At 39.9% G+C, this 16,371-nt stretch overlaps 1 protein-coding gene across 1 annotated transcript; it reads left to right on the forward strand.

Annotated features, from left to right (window-relative positions):
• Positions 1 to 792: 792 nt before the first annotated feature.
• Positions 793 to 3,887, forward strand: MED10 (mediator complex subunit 10). The gene is made up of 4 exons (XM_054381748.1): positions 793 to 917; positions 1,194 to 1,277; positions 2,023 to 2,125; positions 3,166 to 3,887. The coding sequence occupies exons 1-4, from the start codon at positions 796 to 798 to the stop codon at positions 3,259 to 3,261; spliced, it is 405 nt and encodes a 134-aa protein (XP_054237723.1). The 5' UTR covers positions 793 to 795; the 3' UTR covers positions 3,262 to 3,887.
• Positions 3,888 to 16,371: the final 12,484 nt, after the last annotated feature.

A 16,371-nucleotide genomic window follows, 5' to 3' on the forward strand; every position in this document is an offset into this window, starting at 1 on the left:
CAGTCACCTTCAACATAAAGAAGTCTTAAGTTCAAGTGAAATCCCCTGTGTCCTAGGTTGTACCCATTGCCCCTTATCCTATCACTGGGCACCACTGAAAAGAGCGCAGCCCCATCCTCGTGTCCTCCCACTTTTAGATGTTTATTTGCATTTATAAGATCCCCTCTCAGTCTTCTCTTTTCCAGGCTAAAAAGCCCCAGGTCTCTCAGCATCTCTTTACTAAGATAGATGCTCCAGTCCCCTCGTCATCTTTGTGGCCCTCTTTTGGACACTGTCCAGGTATCTCTTGAACTGGGGAGCCCAGAACTGGATACAATACTTCAGGTGCATCCTCAACACCAGGGCAGAGTAGAACCTCCCTCAACCTGCTGGCCACACTCTTCTTAATGCACCCCAGAATAGTTTGCCTTCTTGGCCACAAGGCCACATTAGTGGCTCGTAGTGAACTACTTGTCCACCAGGATTCCCAGGTCCTGCTCGCCAGCAGGACAACCGCTAACCTGTAGCGGTGCACGCCCGGCACGCCACACCAATTAGTAGTAACTTTTCAAATCTCACCATTGGACATGCGCAGAGGCCGCTGCCCCCCGCCTCCCCCTTTCCGCCTGGCCCCGGCGAAAGGCGGGACGCGACGGCGGGCGGCGGTGATAAGTGGCGGCTTCAGGCACATAGGGCATGCTCTGCACGGAGGGGAGCGTGGCCTCTTCCCGAGGGGGCGTGGTATGGGCCTTGCCCAGCCGCTTCCGTTCCCTCCGCCAATACGTCCGGAAGTGACGAGAGGAAGGAGCCGTGGCCATGGCGGAGAAGTTCGACTCTCTGGAGGAGCACCTGGAGAAGTTCGTGGAGAACATTCGGCAGCTCGGCATTATCGTCAGCGATTTCCAGCCTAGCAGCCAGACTGGGCTCAACCAGAAATTGTGAGGGGACCCGTCGTTCGCCATTCCTCTGTTCCTTGCCAGGCCGCGAGGCTCCTGCTGCCGCCCCCACTCCCTAGCTTGGTGCCTCAGGGAACCGCAGGGGTTGGCCGGAGGATCTGTCACCTTTCTGCTCTAGCGAAACGTGGGAGGAGCGACAGGGAGTTTCGCCCGGGTCGTCCCCCACCCCGGGTTTCATGTCGCTGGCCCTGGAGTCAGGTTTAGGGTTAGCCTAGTATGCTTCCTTTTGTCTAAAGACGACACGTTTTCGTTCTGCAGGAATTTCATGGTAACAGGGTTGCAGGATATCGACAAATGCCGGCAGCAGCTTCATGATATCAGCGTGCCTTTGGAAGTTTTTGAGTAAGTAACTTTGTACGTGGAAGGGAAGGTGCTGTAGTTGGTGCCGTAGTTGTTGTGATTTGAGGTAGTGTGTCTTTGCAGCGTGGATTATTTTCGCTGAGGACTGCTTCCACTTAAACTCCAGCTTTGCAATGCCTCACAAGAGTGTGAGCAGGCAGGCTGTAGGAAGAAGTACCTTCAGCCTGTGAGAAAGAAGGCATAAGAGTAAGACAAGTGATAAATTATACATCTCTTTTCAGATCATCGTTTTTTTTTTTTGTTTGGTTGTTTTTTTGTACTGACTTTATGTATGTAGGTTATAATATAGTCTTTGCCAAAAGTAGTGTTGTAGTGAGTAAGCTTTCATTTTGGAAATGTACTTTTACACTGGGTTACTTACTAGTGCTAATTAAGCTGCTTTATGGTTAGTGCCCTTTCAGTTGCTTGGAAAAGGACCACTTTATTCATGTGTACTTATTACTTGGGAGGAGCTGGGTAGTTATATTTTTTTGTTTGGTTTTTAATAAATTTTTCAAAGCTTCAGGCTTCCTGGAAACAGATTTAAAACAGCATTTTAGGACAGCTGTTTGCTGGCCACAGCCCAGTCCTTCTTGAGCTGTCTTTTGGAATGACTTAGTTAAATCATGATTTCAAAATGTATGTTTCAGATAATAGTAGTGACAAAGAGAGAGCAAGGTGAATAACTACTTTGGAGAACATTGTAGTAGGGATATGATAATTTAGGTAGTATCTTTTCTATTTTCAGATACATAGATCAAGGCCGCAATCCTCAGCTTTACACTAAAGAGTGTCTGGAGCGAGCTTTGGCTAAAAATGAGCAAGTAAAAGGAAAAATTGATACAATGAAGGTAAACCAGAAATAATGAAAGTACTAATGTATTTGATAAGATTTTCTTTTTTTGCAAAGATGTGGGAGCTTTTTATTTATGCAGTTATTTAGTTCCCATAGTAGGTGATTTGTGTTTGGAATTGCTCTGTATTCCTGTACTTCAATTAATGTGAATGTAATCTCTTTTGGAAAGGAAACTTGTAACTCATCCCACAGTTATGACTGCCATGATTTTATTTTGGTTAGAGTATTAGAGTTTTGGGGTTTCTTTATTGTAGTTTTGAGTACTAGTGAGTACCTCACACTGCTATAGATTTGTAACTGTGATGTGTGTAAACTTAGAAAAAAGTGAAACAGAAGGGATTTTTTTTTTTCCAGTCTGGAATGTCAAATGTGTCAAATGTGTCAAATGTCAAATGTGTCAAATGTGTCAAATTTTTTTTTTCCAGTCTGGAATGTCAAATGTGTCAAATGTGTCAAATGTCAAATGTGCTACAGAAGCATTTTAGTCTTAAAGTTGATCTTATAGAAGTATTTAAGGTATGTTAGTGTTTGGTGTTTTCTGAACTTGCACTTTAACATTCTGCTTTATTGTAACTGCTGGATTTACTGCTGAAAAAATAGAATAGGAAGTCGAGTGAGATTTGAGAAAGAGGTGGTTTTGCTTATTTTTTTTTTTCAGAATGTAATTTGGCTAAACTGAAAATCATTGTGGAGAATAACAGTTTGCTGCAGAATGTAGACTTATCTCTGTATGTTCTAAGTTTCTCTTTATTTTCCTGTGCTTCTAAAAGTTGCAGGAAGAATAATGTGTTTCTAAGCCAGATGTGAGTTCCTTTTTGGAGATGGAGGGTATTCCATATCAAATCAAGAGGATATGTCCTTTTTCAGCTTTGTTTAAAATGAGTCAGGTATTGATGTACCAGAATTTACCAGAGGGGTCCAACTGCTTTCTGTTTCTTAGGTGAAAATGCTAGTTAATTTCTAGGAAAAGTATTTTAGTTTGTGGAGAGGATACATATATGTGGGGTTTTTGGTTTGTTTTTTTTCTCTTTCCAGAAATTCAAAAGTCTGTTAATTCAAGAACTGACAAAGGTCTTCCCAGAAGATATGGCAAAGTACAAAGCTATTCGAGGAGAAGATCCTCCTCCTTAAGGTGGCTTTAGATAGTTCTAAGAATGTCAATACTGTAAACTGACACCACTCTGAAAACATTGATTGGAGAGAGGGGGAATCCAAGCTGTCCTAACAACTGTACTTTCAACATGGCAGTGATGGACTGTAGAAATTAGCTGTTCAGCTGCTACAATACCCTAATTCTCTTCAACGGTGTTCACCTGTGTCCCTCCCTGTATGGACCTTCATGACCAGAACTCAGCTCCAGCAATCTGATGACTTACTCCTCAATTAAGAGCTGTGTTTTGAGGGGGCACAATTTCTCAGCTGTGGCTAAGGCTGTTGCCAGGGTCATGGTGAGTCCCCCAAACCTAGAATTTTTTTTTTTTTTTTAATGAGGATCAAGACACTTTCATTGTTAGCCAGTTGTCAGAATAAGATGAAGCACTGGTGTTTCTGATGCAATCTGTTGCTCACATACCATTCAGAAGAGAGTTTCTTGATGCAAAAAATCCTTCAAAGCAGAGCTGTTTTTGTTTTCATTGACTGACCTTTCTAGGTTGATAAAGTAGTGCTGAGTGGTTTGATGATTTCCCAAGCATTTTATATTGCTTTTTATAAATTGCTTTCTCTGAAAAATGCAATTTCCAAGTGATTGAAAGTGCTCATTGTATGATGCTAATAAAGTTATGCATTGTACTCTGTAATCTCATCTTTTACTCTCCTACAATCATAGAAACAGAAGAAAAAACATCCAATCTAGTTCTTTTTGTGCTGAGTGATCTTGGAGGTTTCAGCTGGATCGAGTAGGAGCTACTGAGTGATGTTGCAGTTTTGCTGAAACCTCTTCAAATCAATGTATTTAAGAGGCAAATTATATGACCAAATACTGTGTGTGCATAGTGTGCCAAAAACTGAGCTTAACAGCAAGAAAAGAAATACCACTGCCAAGGATATTTCTGGATTCTCGTATTTCAACACCAGGTGAGTAAGTTTGCAGATGACAGTAAGTTGGAAGTATTGAGCTGCCTGAGGGTAGGAAGGCTTTACGGAGGGACCTGGAGAGGTTGGATTAATGGGCCAAGGCCCATTAACAAGGCAAGGTGCTAAGTCCTGTGCTTTGATCACAGCAACCGCATACACTGTGGCCATGGTGGCGTTAGGGCAACAGCTGAACTCTATCTTAGAGATCTTTCCTAACCAAAATGATTCAATGATTCTACTTTAATATTCCCTTCACAATCATCTTTTTTCCAGGCCTAAGGATACAGTGTTTAGCTGCTCCTCATACAGAAGCTACATACCATGTTTGCCACTCTTCTCTAAAATGTTTTCAGTTTTAATTTCCGTCTTTTAAAACCTGAGGTTCTTTTACATTTTTCATAATGGATGTTACTGAATGCCATCATGGAATCCAAGCAGGGTTCATCCATGCACTGTTGGCCAAAATCTTACATATACCTTTAGAGAAGTCTAGCAGGCTTCCCTGTATGTATGTAGTGCCTTGCCTGCACCAAAAGCTCTATCTTTTCTCTAACACATATTTGCCCTAATATGTAATCTTGCTTTTCCTGTTCTTTATAATTATGGGATTTAAAATGTAGTTGGGCAAGTTAGATTCCAGTCATACAAAGATTTTTGCATACACTTTATTTTTCCATAACCATGCTATTTAAGGAAAAGAATGTACAGAGCTTTAAAAAACACATTTGCATCAAGTATATGCCACTTCACTGTTCATATATAAAATCCTCCAATATTTTGTCAGGGTATCTTTTGCCAACCTCTACAGAATATTTTAAAACTCTCTTTTGTACATAATGCCAATGGACAACAAGGAGTGTTTTCTTTGTCTTTCCTGCATCAGGTGTGTGTGCTTTTTAAGAGTAAACATTAAACTTGGAGGTATAAAACGTCCTCCTTTGTCCAGAGATCCTCACATTGCTTTGTCTAAGTCCTCTTGCCATTGGTATAAAATTAAGCTGCCTTTGAACATGGCTCAGTAGGCTCATTTTTAATACTGTATCATTAACTCACCTCTGTAAACCACCTGGGAACTAGATCAAATTAATTTTGAAGAGGGCAGGAAAAGGAATGTCTACCTCACAGTTTTGACATTTCTTTTTCTTTTCTGCTCAAGTAATACAGACATCTTTGTATGAGTATGTAACAGTTCAAAATGGTATGGCCTGTGGTTGTACAAATAGTTATGTGAATAACCCCCTGTGTATGTTAGCAATTATGTAAATGCATATTGAAATGGTATTTCAATATAAAGGTATGCAGTCATCCAACTACACACAAACAGAACATAGGTACCTTTCAGCTTCTGAAGAACAAACCTCCATGCTGTAATGACATTTTCTCATGTAAAAACATATTAAATTATTATATAATATAGCATTATATTTTTATAAATGGATATATATACTTGGTACAGTAATACTGCATATTCATCAGAAAGGGCAGGCCATATAGTAGCTGCTTTCTTCACTCAGTGCTTTAGTAATTGCATACAGATTAAAGTTACAGCACAAGAGAGCTATAAAAATTGAACTATAATGATTTTGCCAGTCTGTTTTCTGCAAGTAATCTGGTAAACTGAAAAGCTAGAAAACTGTATAACATTTTCTATACAGTTTTGTCCAGTTAGAGTAAGAGGGAGTTGAAGACAGTCTTAATAATCAAGTATATGGTTAATTGGGTTCATATTCCCTTCAAAAAAGGCATCCTCAAGACTCGTCAATAATTATAAATTCCTGTAAATTACTGGGGCTGATCTATCTTCTGGGCACAGCTACAGGAAAAAAAAAAGTATTGCACAAGCAGCAGTATTTTGGGGAAGATGATACTGATTTGAAGGACAGGCAAAAAGGTTAATCTGATCCATTTTTATAGCAGTTGTCTTTGCAACAGTTTTGCAACCAGAAAGCATGGGATGAAAATTTATATTTACCTGAAGAACTGACAATACTCTCTCATTCTTCCATTGGTCTGAACTGAATCTGTACAGTAGAATAAAAATCTTGTTTAATTTTGCAGCTTTTGCAATAACAGTAGAGCTCAGGGACCTATGTGCAGGCATTGATTTACTGCCCGTTTCTTGTTTAAGTGCACTCGCCAGCTAGTTGTTTGCTAATTTCAAAGGACCAGAGACAATAGGCAAAATGATTGGATTTTTGAAATACAGTTGTAGCTCTTATACAGCACCAGCATTTAGTATTACTACAACTAAGGTGGAAAAAAAAAAAAACCTACAAAACCATAGTGCCTACAACCATTAAACCAACAAAAAAATAAATCGGAAGACAAGCTTTAAAAAATGCTTATATATGAGGCCAGGAGAGTCCAGGTCATCTTACCAGCCTTGCTACATTCCTGCAGAATTCTTAATATTGGAGACCATAAAATTTCACTCAGGCATTCTCAGACTAAGGTTAAAACATTTCACTAGGAATCAGGCAAAGTTCAAAAGTAGGCAATAGACACAGTGGTTGTGATGTAACTTGAAAACTAAATGTTACAACATGCCATGTACCTGATCTGAACTACCAAAGCAACCATTCACCATTTTCTCTGATGCAGCTGATCCATATCACTAAGGAAGACAAAAGAACAAATCCAAAAATGTAAGAGAATAATGGCATGCTGGGAATAGGCTGTGTGTGACAGAAGTCCCTGGAATCATAGAATTACAGAATGGTTTGGGTTGGAAAGGACCTCCAAAGGTTGTCTAGTTCGACTGTCCCACAGTGAGCAGGGACATCCTTCATTAGTGAAGGTTGCTCAGAGACCTGTTGAGCCTGACCTAGACTATCTTCAAGGATGGGGCCTCAGATACCTCTGTGGGGAACGTGTTCTAGAGTTCCACTACCCTCATGGTAAAGAACTTCCTCCTAAAGTCCAGTCTAAATCTACTCTAATTTCAGACCCTTGACCCTCATCCTGTCACTACATGCCTTTGTAAACAGACCCTTTCCAGCCTTCTTGTAGGCCCCATTCAGGTACTGGAGTGGCACTATTAGGCCTCCCTGGAGCCTTCTCCAGGCTGAACAACCCCAGCTTCCTCAGCCTGTCCTCACAGGAGAGGTGTTTCAGCCTCCTGATAATTTTCTTGGTCTTCCTCTGCACCTGCTCCATGAGGTTCATGTCCTTCTTTTGTTAAGGGCACATTCCAGGTCAATGCTATTGTCTGCAAAATATTGTACTGCCAGATATGTAAAGGCAAGGCACTACGTGCAGGTATCTTCAGCTGCACTTTTACCAAGGGGCTCCAGGATGCTCATAAGGTCTGTAGGTATGTGTTCCCACAGCATCCCTCCCCTGTATCAGGGAGAGGCCCTAGTTTGGCTGAGAGAGGCCTCTCTCTGAACATGCAAATCACCTGAGAAGGTGATGATTACATCAAGAACTGAGGCATGTCTCAACAAAGGTCAGATCATCCTGAATGATGTGTCGCTCTGCCCACTGAGATAGCACACCTGGCAGTCACATAGGCGTTGTAATGTGATGAGGTTGTGGGCCAGGTGGAGCGATGATGAACAATATAAAAGTCCTGGGCTATTACCAGCTTACTAGGGGGTGGTAACATCACTGGGGACATCTGAGGATGGAAGCAGAAGGCCAGGAAAGTCTCCCTCTCTGCCCTAAGGAAGGACCATGGTGTGGTAACTATCTCTCCTGCTCTCTCTTTCTCCATTCTCTCTTTCCCCGTCTCTCCCTTTTCTTCCTTTCTCTGTTTCGTTTACTCTATTCTCCCTCTCTTTAATAAATAGTCTTATCTTGATACTTGGCCTTGTTTATGCCTTAATTTCACTCAAGGGAATGTTCAAAAGGAGATCCATCTCCTTCCCAGCTTTCAGACCGAGACAGTGGTCTGAGTCTACCATGTAAATACCGTGTTCACGTTTTAAAGAGTAAAAGTCTCCATTGTGCTCATATATGTGAAGCAGCATTTCAAAATTGAATCCTCCTGCATAAATAAATTACCACTTCAGTATCATCATGAAAATAACAGGAATGAGGGTGGAGCATCTCCAAAGAGCAGCAGCACAAATACTAATATTCACAGTATTCCTGTGGCAGTGTGGTTCAAGTTGCAGAGTTATGAAGTGAAACAGAAACATAGGCCAGAGGTGGAGAAAACATAGGAACCAGGCTCCAGCTGTCTCCATACCTGCTCCTCTGGTAGACCAGAAATGCTTCACATGTATAGCACAGATAATTAAAAAAAAATGCCAGCCTTAAACTGAAAGAATGCTAAACTGAACAAGTCAACAAAATACTCTCAAGTGGCATTAGCTTGCAGAGCTGCTCAAATCCATGTGTGATGGTTTGAAACTGTCTTTTTAATTTTTCCTTGCAAAGTTCAGAACAGAGAAAGTGAAAGAATGTAAATAAGTCACTATTGGGTGTAAGAAAGCAAAATAACGATTGTTCTAAACACTTCCATTGGATAGATAGAAATGTTTAAGAACTATTACCCAAAACAAAGTAGGCACTCTGCACATTCTGCGTTCGGCAGTGGGGCAGTTGCTGGGCTGTCTGGCTGCTGTTTCTTCTTCTCTTCTGGCTGAAGATAACACGTACTGACCTTGGCAGCTAAGTTAACAACTTTCTGCTTAACTAACTCTGCTTCTCTGTCCAGGGGGGTCTGGGGGGGAAGCTCCTGGGAGAGAGAGGCCCCTTTGGGAGGGTCCCCGTGGGGGGAAGCAAAGGGAGATCGATTGTGCTTTTTCTGTTGATTGTATATATTTGTGAATGTTGTGAATTTTGTATATTTGTACATATTCTTTGCATTTCATTGTAGATTTTAGACTTTGCTTGTAAATACAGCTTTTCATTTGCTTCCAGACTGGGCTAGCCTGGTTATTGTCGGTGGGGGGGGAATTTCAGCTCACACCGACACACCATGTTATTCAGGCTGGGTTAAAATTAATTTTGATGTGTTTTAGCAATTGTTTCAAAGAATTCTGAGGATAAAAGTCCGCTGATATCAATCACTCATCAGAATCAGAGTGAACAGTTTTACAGTCTAGCTCATAAAACCAGATTTTGCCTATTTAGCAAGATGACCCAGGAAATACTTTTCTAGGGTCATTGCAATTGCTTATCATGAAAATTACAGGTTGTGTTCAAGAAAGAGTAAGCACCAGAAGAACCTTTGTTCATTTGCTCTACTTTCTGCCGAGCAGCTTCGGCTGCAGCTTTCTGAGCACCCTGTCTCATTTACAAGGTGACCCAGAACACAAACCCTTTTAATTAGCCTGAAAATCCACCCTGCTTTATATACATGTCTGTCAACCCCCTTGCCTTTGCTGCTCTTCGTTGCTATGGCAGCATTCTCCCAACAAAGGAGGATATCTTGCAGGAGAAAAGCAGAGGCAAGATGCTCAGAGCTTGTGCATGCAGCTGGATAAATATTCATGATGCAACTGTGTGCTTAAGAGCTGCTCTCTGAGTAAGTTCTAGGGCTATTGTTCACCCTCAAATAACACACAGAGGAAACTTTTCCTTACTAAGAAGTATACAAATCCTCAGGTAGACTGTAAATGTTAAATAACCTTCCTTCCCCAAATATTAGTTGGGAAGTGCCAAGTGAGGAGATTGCTGTACAAAGAAAAATTAATCAGGTACTTGACTACTGTGAATCAGTCTGTAAAACCTCTCCAATTTTTACTAGTTAATAATTACAATTTGGCCCATTGTACTGATGGTATACTGATGAGAAGTTAGTTAATGTTCTATGAATTACTATTAATTATGTGGCATGGTATTATTTTCTGATATAGATCACAGAAGGACATAAGTAGATACCTCTGAAAGTGTATTAAGCTGTTGATATTTTAAATAATTTCCTGGTTTACTGTGTGTGGCTTTCTCTGTGGCATCCTTCATGTCACTAAATTATTTTCTTTATTTTGAGGTGGTAGAATAACCTTCAAATTAGAATAACCTTCAAAATGTCTGAACACACTTTGTCCTCTATTCAGGGCTACATACTGGGAATTACAAATGATTTTAATATGGCATCATTAAAAAAAAAAAAAGTATTTTGGGATTGTTTCAACAGCACTTTTGGAAATAGTTAACATCTGTGCTGACCAGGACTTATTTTAGCTCATAAATCTTGCAAGCATCAAACAAGATGCTGTGCCTTCAGCAGAACACTAATTACTATAATATGTCTTTCTGTCATATATTAACAGAGATTCAGATAGAAAAAAAGGAGGACTGGCATGGTAGAGATCAGCTTCAGGTTTGGTGACATGAAAATATCTCAAGAAAAAGGGAAAAACTGAGGAAAGAAAGCTGCTTCTATCTGGGTATCCAATTTAAGATTAAGGGTTTTATATTTCTCAACCAAAGTATATAAATGTTTGTGGTAGGCCACTGCAAAGCAAGAGTGAGAATTATATCACTGTAAATTTTGTTTTCCTCTAAATAATAAACTATAATTCATCCTTTAAGTAACAAAATTTACTTAAATGAAGAGGTCTTATATAGTTGCTTAGCAACTTAGGCAATACTAACATCCTTGGCCAGGTAGTACTGAATTCCTTTTTTGAATTTCTGACAGTACCTTTCCATTCATTTAAAGCTCAATAATATCTTCCCTGCCTCTTATGCTATACAGCTTAGACTGCTGCATTTCTCTGCAAAGAAAGAGCTTTGATTTAGGGGATGAGATTTCACAGAATTGAAAGCTGTAGTATAGTTTTTATATGACTATGTCCCTATAGTCTCTTTAGAGCCATTTATGGAGAAATGCAGCTGAATTCTGTTTTCATTGAGTAATTTGGTTAATTTTCATTGGCTTTTTTGCCTGGTGTTGGTCCTGAACCAGACACATTGCTTATATGAATGAGGTAGGGAAAGGGGATTTTATATGGTACAGGAGCAAACGTCATTTTCATGCTGAGTTCCAGGAAGACATGAAGCCATCTAGAGCCCAGGGAGTGAAGGTGCATGTATGCCTTCATTGGTTTAAGCCTGATAGACTTGAGAGGAGGAACAGGACACAGCTACCTGTGTTTCTGTTTATGCAAGCCCTGTTGTGTTCATGCAGGTGCTTATGACGGCACCATTTGGTCTGTCAATCTATGCTGCAGGCCAGGTTAGTGCTGTGCATATTGGATTTGTGTGGTGTGTACCTTTGTGTCTGTAGCACATTGTCTCTGTTTCTACTGTCACATGTTTCTACTGGCCAAACCTGCCAGAAGAGCATCAGACACAGCCATTATACTGGGACAGGAGAAATCTTGGGGACTTTGTTAGGAAGGAAGTCTCCTGTGGCTACTGGATTCAACTCCCTTATCAGTCCCTATTACAGTTCACGTAATACCCACAATTAAGGTGAAATTGAGGCTGATATTTGGGGCTGTGGCTCTGAAAGGCACACATCTTTCACCTGTAATGGATCCCACCTTCCTGATGCAGTGTTTTGGCTTGGTTGGCTTAGCCAGTGTGAGGGAGTCCCAGGTTTTGGAGGGAAGTCCCGTCCAGCACAGGAAACATGAGTGGCTAGCTCTGTGATGAAGGAAATGAGATCAGGGCTGAAGGCTATGAGCTGCAAGTGTGAAATAGAAAATTTGGCAGAAGTTCCTTTTGGGAAGGCTTTCAAGGACTGGAGATAAAGTGTTTTGCAGTTAGATAACATGACTCTTTTAACCTTGACATTTTCTGACTCAGACATCAGAGTATGAAGTATTACTAGCAAACAACAGAAAAACAGGAAGAGAGCAGAGGGAGAGAAGTATGCAGCCTTAAGTTGTTTGCTTATTCTTTTTCTAAATTGTTTAGCTGCCATGGAGATAAGCACAGCACAAATACAAAGAAGGACTACTCTTATTCCCACACATGTAATTCTATAGCACTGTGTACATTTATTAAATTTTAAAAATAAAATATTTTATGAGATATTGAATTTAGTAATCCTGAACCTCAGACTTCCAAACTGTACTGCCTTTCAAGGAAAAAAAGAAAATTTCAAAAGACACATGACTTGAGATTAAGGGCTGTCTTTCCATATTTGAGATTTTGAAATGAAGCTTGGAGGACAGGGAACTCCTCCACATGTTGCTATAATTTATTTTTTAAATGGGTTTTATTCTGTGGTTTTTTTTCTTCTATTTCGGTAATACTTAAGGAGATAAGCAAAAAGGAGGTGGTACTGGTAAATTAATAATACTTTATTTAATATTTGATTCTTCTTTCCATAGGAAACTGTTCCAGAAGGATATCTAAAATTGACATTTCTGGCCTGGTTCCACAGCTGAGAAGAATATATCTGCATGTATAGACTGCTATTCTTGTTTGAATTAGTGTCTTCAGATGCTTAACAGGAATATACTGCTTTTGGAGACTGGATCTAATATGACTTTGTGAAACCAGACCCCTTGTTCCCTGCATGTACTCTGAGCCTTGGGAGCCACTGCACCAAATGCTGAGAAGAGGCATGTGCTTCAAGCACTGCTCTCAAAGTCTGCCATGACATTACCCAGATGAAAGAAAAAACATTAAACCTGCAGTCAAGATCCATAACTCTGAAGGTTGCCTACAGGAAATAGGACCTCCTCTGTCTCCCCTTGTCTTCTTGAGAAAATCTGAGCACCCTGCCTAACCAATACTATACTCTCAGGATAAAAGATATTCTGAGGGCTGGAAAAAGATTGCAGCCCTTACTGATAGCAGTGTTACACTTTGAAGTGGAAGCTGATTAACTGGTGAACTGAACATTCATCATCTGAGAAAGACACTGAATTTGGCCAGTATTGCTGCTGTGATAAAGAACATGCCAGGATTTGTAACAGAAATGCACAGACTGATATGATAACATCAACAGAAAGAGCCTCAAAGAAGTTTTTTTCTTATGTTCAAATGGAACCTCCTGTTTGTGCCCATTGCCCTTTGTCCTATTACTGGCTACCATTGAACAGAGTCTGGCCTCATCTTCTTCATACCTGCACTTTAGATATTCATAAGCATTGATAAAATTCCCTCTCAGTCTTGCTTCTTGAGGCTAAACAGACCCAAACCTCTCACCATTTTCTCATAGGACAAAAACCTGTTTCAGTGCTGCACTACCCTCCTGGTGAACGTATCTTTTTTCTAATGTCCAACTTGAGCCTCTCAAGCCACAACTCAAGTCCATCATTGCTTGTTTCATCACCAGCTTCTGCTAAGAACAGTGTGACCCATCACCTCTTAAGTGCCATTTACATAGATGTAGGCCAGTGTTAGATCACCTGTTCACAAGCCCAACAATGTCTGGCTCCTCACATACATGCTCTAGGTCCCAGACCATCTCAGCTGTTCTCTGCTGGACCCTCTCCAGTTTCTTCATGGTCTTTTGGTCTATTTAAACTTAGGGACCCATGCCTGCACAGATGATTCATCTAGCTAACAACTTCCTTCAGTCTATTTGCCATGATCCTCATGTGGCCTATCTGCACCACGATAATTAACAGTAAGACCACGCTGCCATTTTATATTCAACCTGCCATGTCCTGTTACCTACAGGTCCTCTTTAGCAGGACTATTGTTCATGCAGTTGGTTTCAATGTCTATTTTATATCTCCTTACTGAGGTTCATGCTTCTGTTCTCCTTAATGATTAGTTAAGTGTTGAAGTGCTACACACGTTTGTCATAGTCAGCAGAAATCTCATTTTATAAAACTATCTGTCAATTTGCTCAACACATTCACTTTATTATGCCCTTTTTTTATGACACACATGCAAACATTCTTCAGCTTTCTGGGCTTCTAGAAATAAAGCTTTTGGGATGCTAATAGAAATTAATGACTTATCCCATTGGCTTGCACTTAAAAAATCCTAGACAACCCAACAACCTTACTTCTATATTCTGTCAAAATAAATCCTATGTACAATTATAACACTATCATTTGCCCCAAGCTAGCTCAAATCTGTTCCTCACTCATCTCTTCCCTATTTTATTCATATGAAACACAATGTTCTTGTTCATCTCAAATAGCAATGGAATATGCAGAAAAAAAAAGTGATGTACTGCACCTGTACTCATACACTTTCAAAGATCCAAGTAATAGCTTTGTATCAACTGCTGTAGACAGTGGCAGTTTTATGATAGTTCCTAAAGACATTCTGTCCTCAGTTCAAAGTGTCTCTTCACGGCTCAACTATATTTCAAACACATTATTTTGAGCCCTGTCTACTACTTGGTTAGATGTGTCTGTAAGGTCCAATGAAATGAGTCCCTTTGACAACCTAAATATATCCCATATGTATTTTATCTGTTCTGTTTATCAGATATTCATGTGAGTTTCAAGTGTTAGTAAAGAGGTTACATAAACTACTCAGTTCATCATAGTAAACTGTTACGAAAGTTTTCACTTAGTACACATGCATAAACTTTGCTCTTCAAAAGTCCAGCAATGATGCAAGAATGCTGGTTTGTAAAAATAGTTATGATTGTAAATGCATTATTGAACTCTCTGTAACTATTTAATTAATTGCAATTATTTAGTGCAGACAAACAGAAAACAGGTGTTCGCTGCTTCTTAGATGTAATTTCCCACTTTTATGATTTCTATTTGCTTTATGGTTGTTATCATTGCTGCCACCAAACAGTCCTACTTCATTGTTCTACCTATGACTCACATAAGTGCTTCATAAATTGCATTGATGGGAAAGCAGATGAGCATATGAAGAGGAGGTGCAAGAATCATTAGTCATACAATCTCCTTTTCTGGGGACTGAACTGCCTGACAGGAAAGCATTGTGAGTAGCTTGTGTGTCTGTCAAGTCTATCAGGTGACAATCTTACACTTGCATTTTTGTGAAATCTATTAATCAATATGCATTATTCCATATTGTAAAATAGGACCTTAATTAAGCAGCCAACTAAGTCAGAGGTAAAAGGTAACCACCCAATACACAATGAGTTTCTTCAAAGAGACTAACACAGATTTTGTGACTTGAAGCAACATTTAGATCACAATCCATTTATTTCTCTTTCATACATTATCTTACATACTGACGCAATTGGGGACAGCTATTCTGAAACAACTATATGAAATAAAGAATCTCTGTGTGCTACATATTGATTTTGATCAATCTGCATGAAATAAAGTGCATCAGTGTACTGTCCATATTGCTTGGGGATGAGCTAGCATCTCCATTACACTCTGTGTGATTGCAGGGATTTACAGCATACCTATAGAAAATTCACCTAAAGCTGAAACTGTGTAAAATCTCTGTACAGCAGCACAGCTTAAAAAAAAAAAAGACTTTTTTTTTTTTTTAACATCTCAGCAGCTGAAACCACATTTTCATTCTCTGCAAACTTATCATAAAGGACAGCAATAACTACAGCCATTCTTGTAACCTGATCTGTTGGTCAGATCACACTACCATGTAATGATAAAGTTAAAATGAAACATGTACAGAAAAAAAAAAACAAGCAGAAGAGCTGAGCCCCACGAAGAGGTGATACATAGGGGTTTGCTATCCTGAAGCCATCTCTGAACAGAATGCAATGCAGGTGTTTGATACCAGGACACAAGTACAAAAGATGAGGATGCACTGAGTCAGAACCATGTCTAGTCTGCCCAAATGCTTGCTTTTATAACCAAATATAAACATGCCTTGCTTTCTCCCAGCACTTTTGTTGGGATAATGCCAGCATTAGCCAGTTCCCATTTGTTGATGTCATTTGCTGTGAGAAAGGACCTGAGTATCCTCACAGACAATATGCTGAGTCAGCAGTGCATCTCTGTGGTGAAGAAGGTGAAGGAATACTGAAACTGCACAAGCAAGAGTGAAGCCAGCTTTAAAAGTGTTTTTTCCCCTTCTCTATTTAGCACTGCTGAAAATATACCAAAAGTACTCTGTCCCATTTTTTGACTCCACTATGAGAAAGTTATTGGCTTGCTGATGCAAAAGGGTCATTAGGATGGTTAGGGAGCTGAATACATCATGTGCAAGGAAAAGCTGAGCATATTATTTGTGCTGTCTTTAGAAGGGAAGCATAAGAGAAGAATCGTGTAGCTTTCTTCAACTACTTAAAGAGTAGGCTTAGAGAAAACAAAGCCATGCTTCATAGTGGTAAAAATGAGAGGATGAGAGGCAATGCGTAGAAGCTGTAATATGAAATTCTAATTCATTGATAGG

This window comes from Indicator indicator, chromosome 6, assembly GCF_027791375.1.
Source record: "Indicator indicator isolate 239-I01 chromosome 6, UM_Iind_1.1, whole genome shotgun sequence".
NCBI lineage: Eukaryota > Metazoa > Chordata > Aves > Piciformes > Indicatoridae > Indicator > Indicator indicator.

What these genes read in the sequence shown, in the direction of transcription:
- MED10 (XM_054381748.1), top strand. Translation starts at nt 796, where the DNA reads ATGGCGGAGAAGTTCGACTCTCTGGAGGAGCACCTGGAGAAGTTCGTG. An exon ending in ACTGGGCTCAACCAGAAATT is followed by an intron (nt 918 to 1,193) that starts GTGAGGGGACCC and finishes TTCGTTCTGCAG; the next exon opens with GAATTTCATGGTAACAGGGT. An exon ending in GAAAAATTGATACAATGAAG is followed by an intron (nt 2,126 to 3,165) that starts GTAAACCAGAAA and finishes TTCTCTTTCCAG; the next exon opens with AAATTCAAAAGTCTGTTAAT.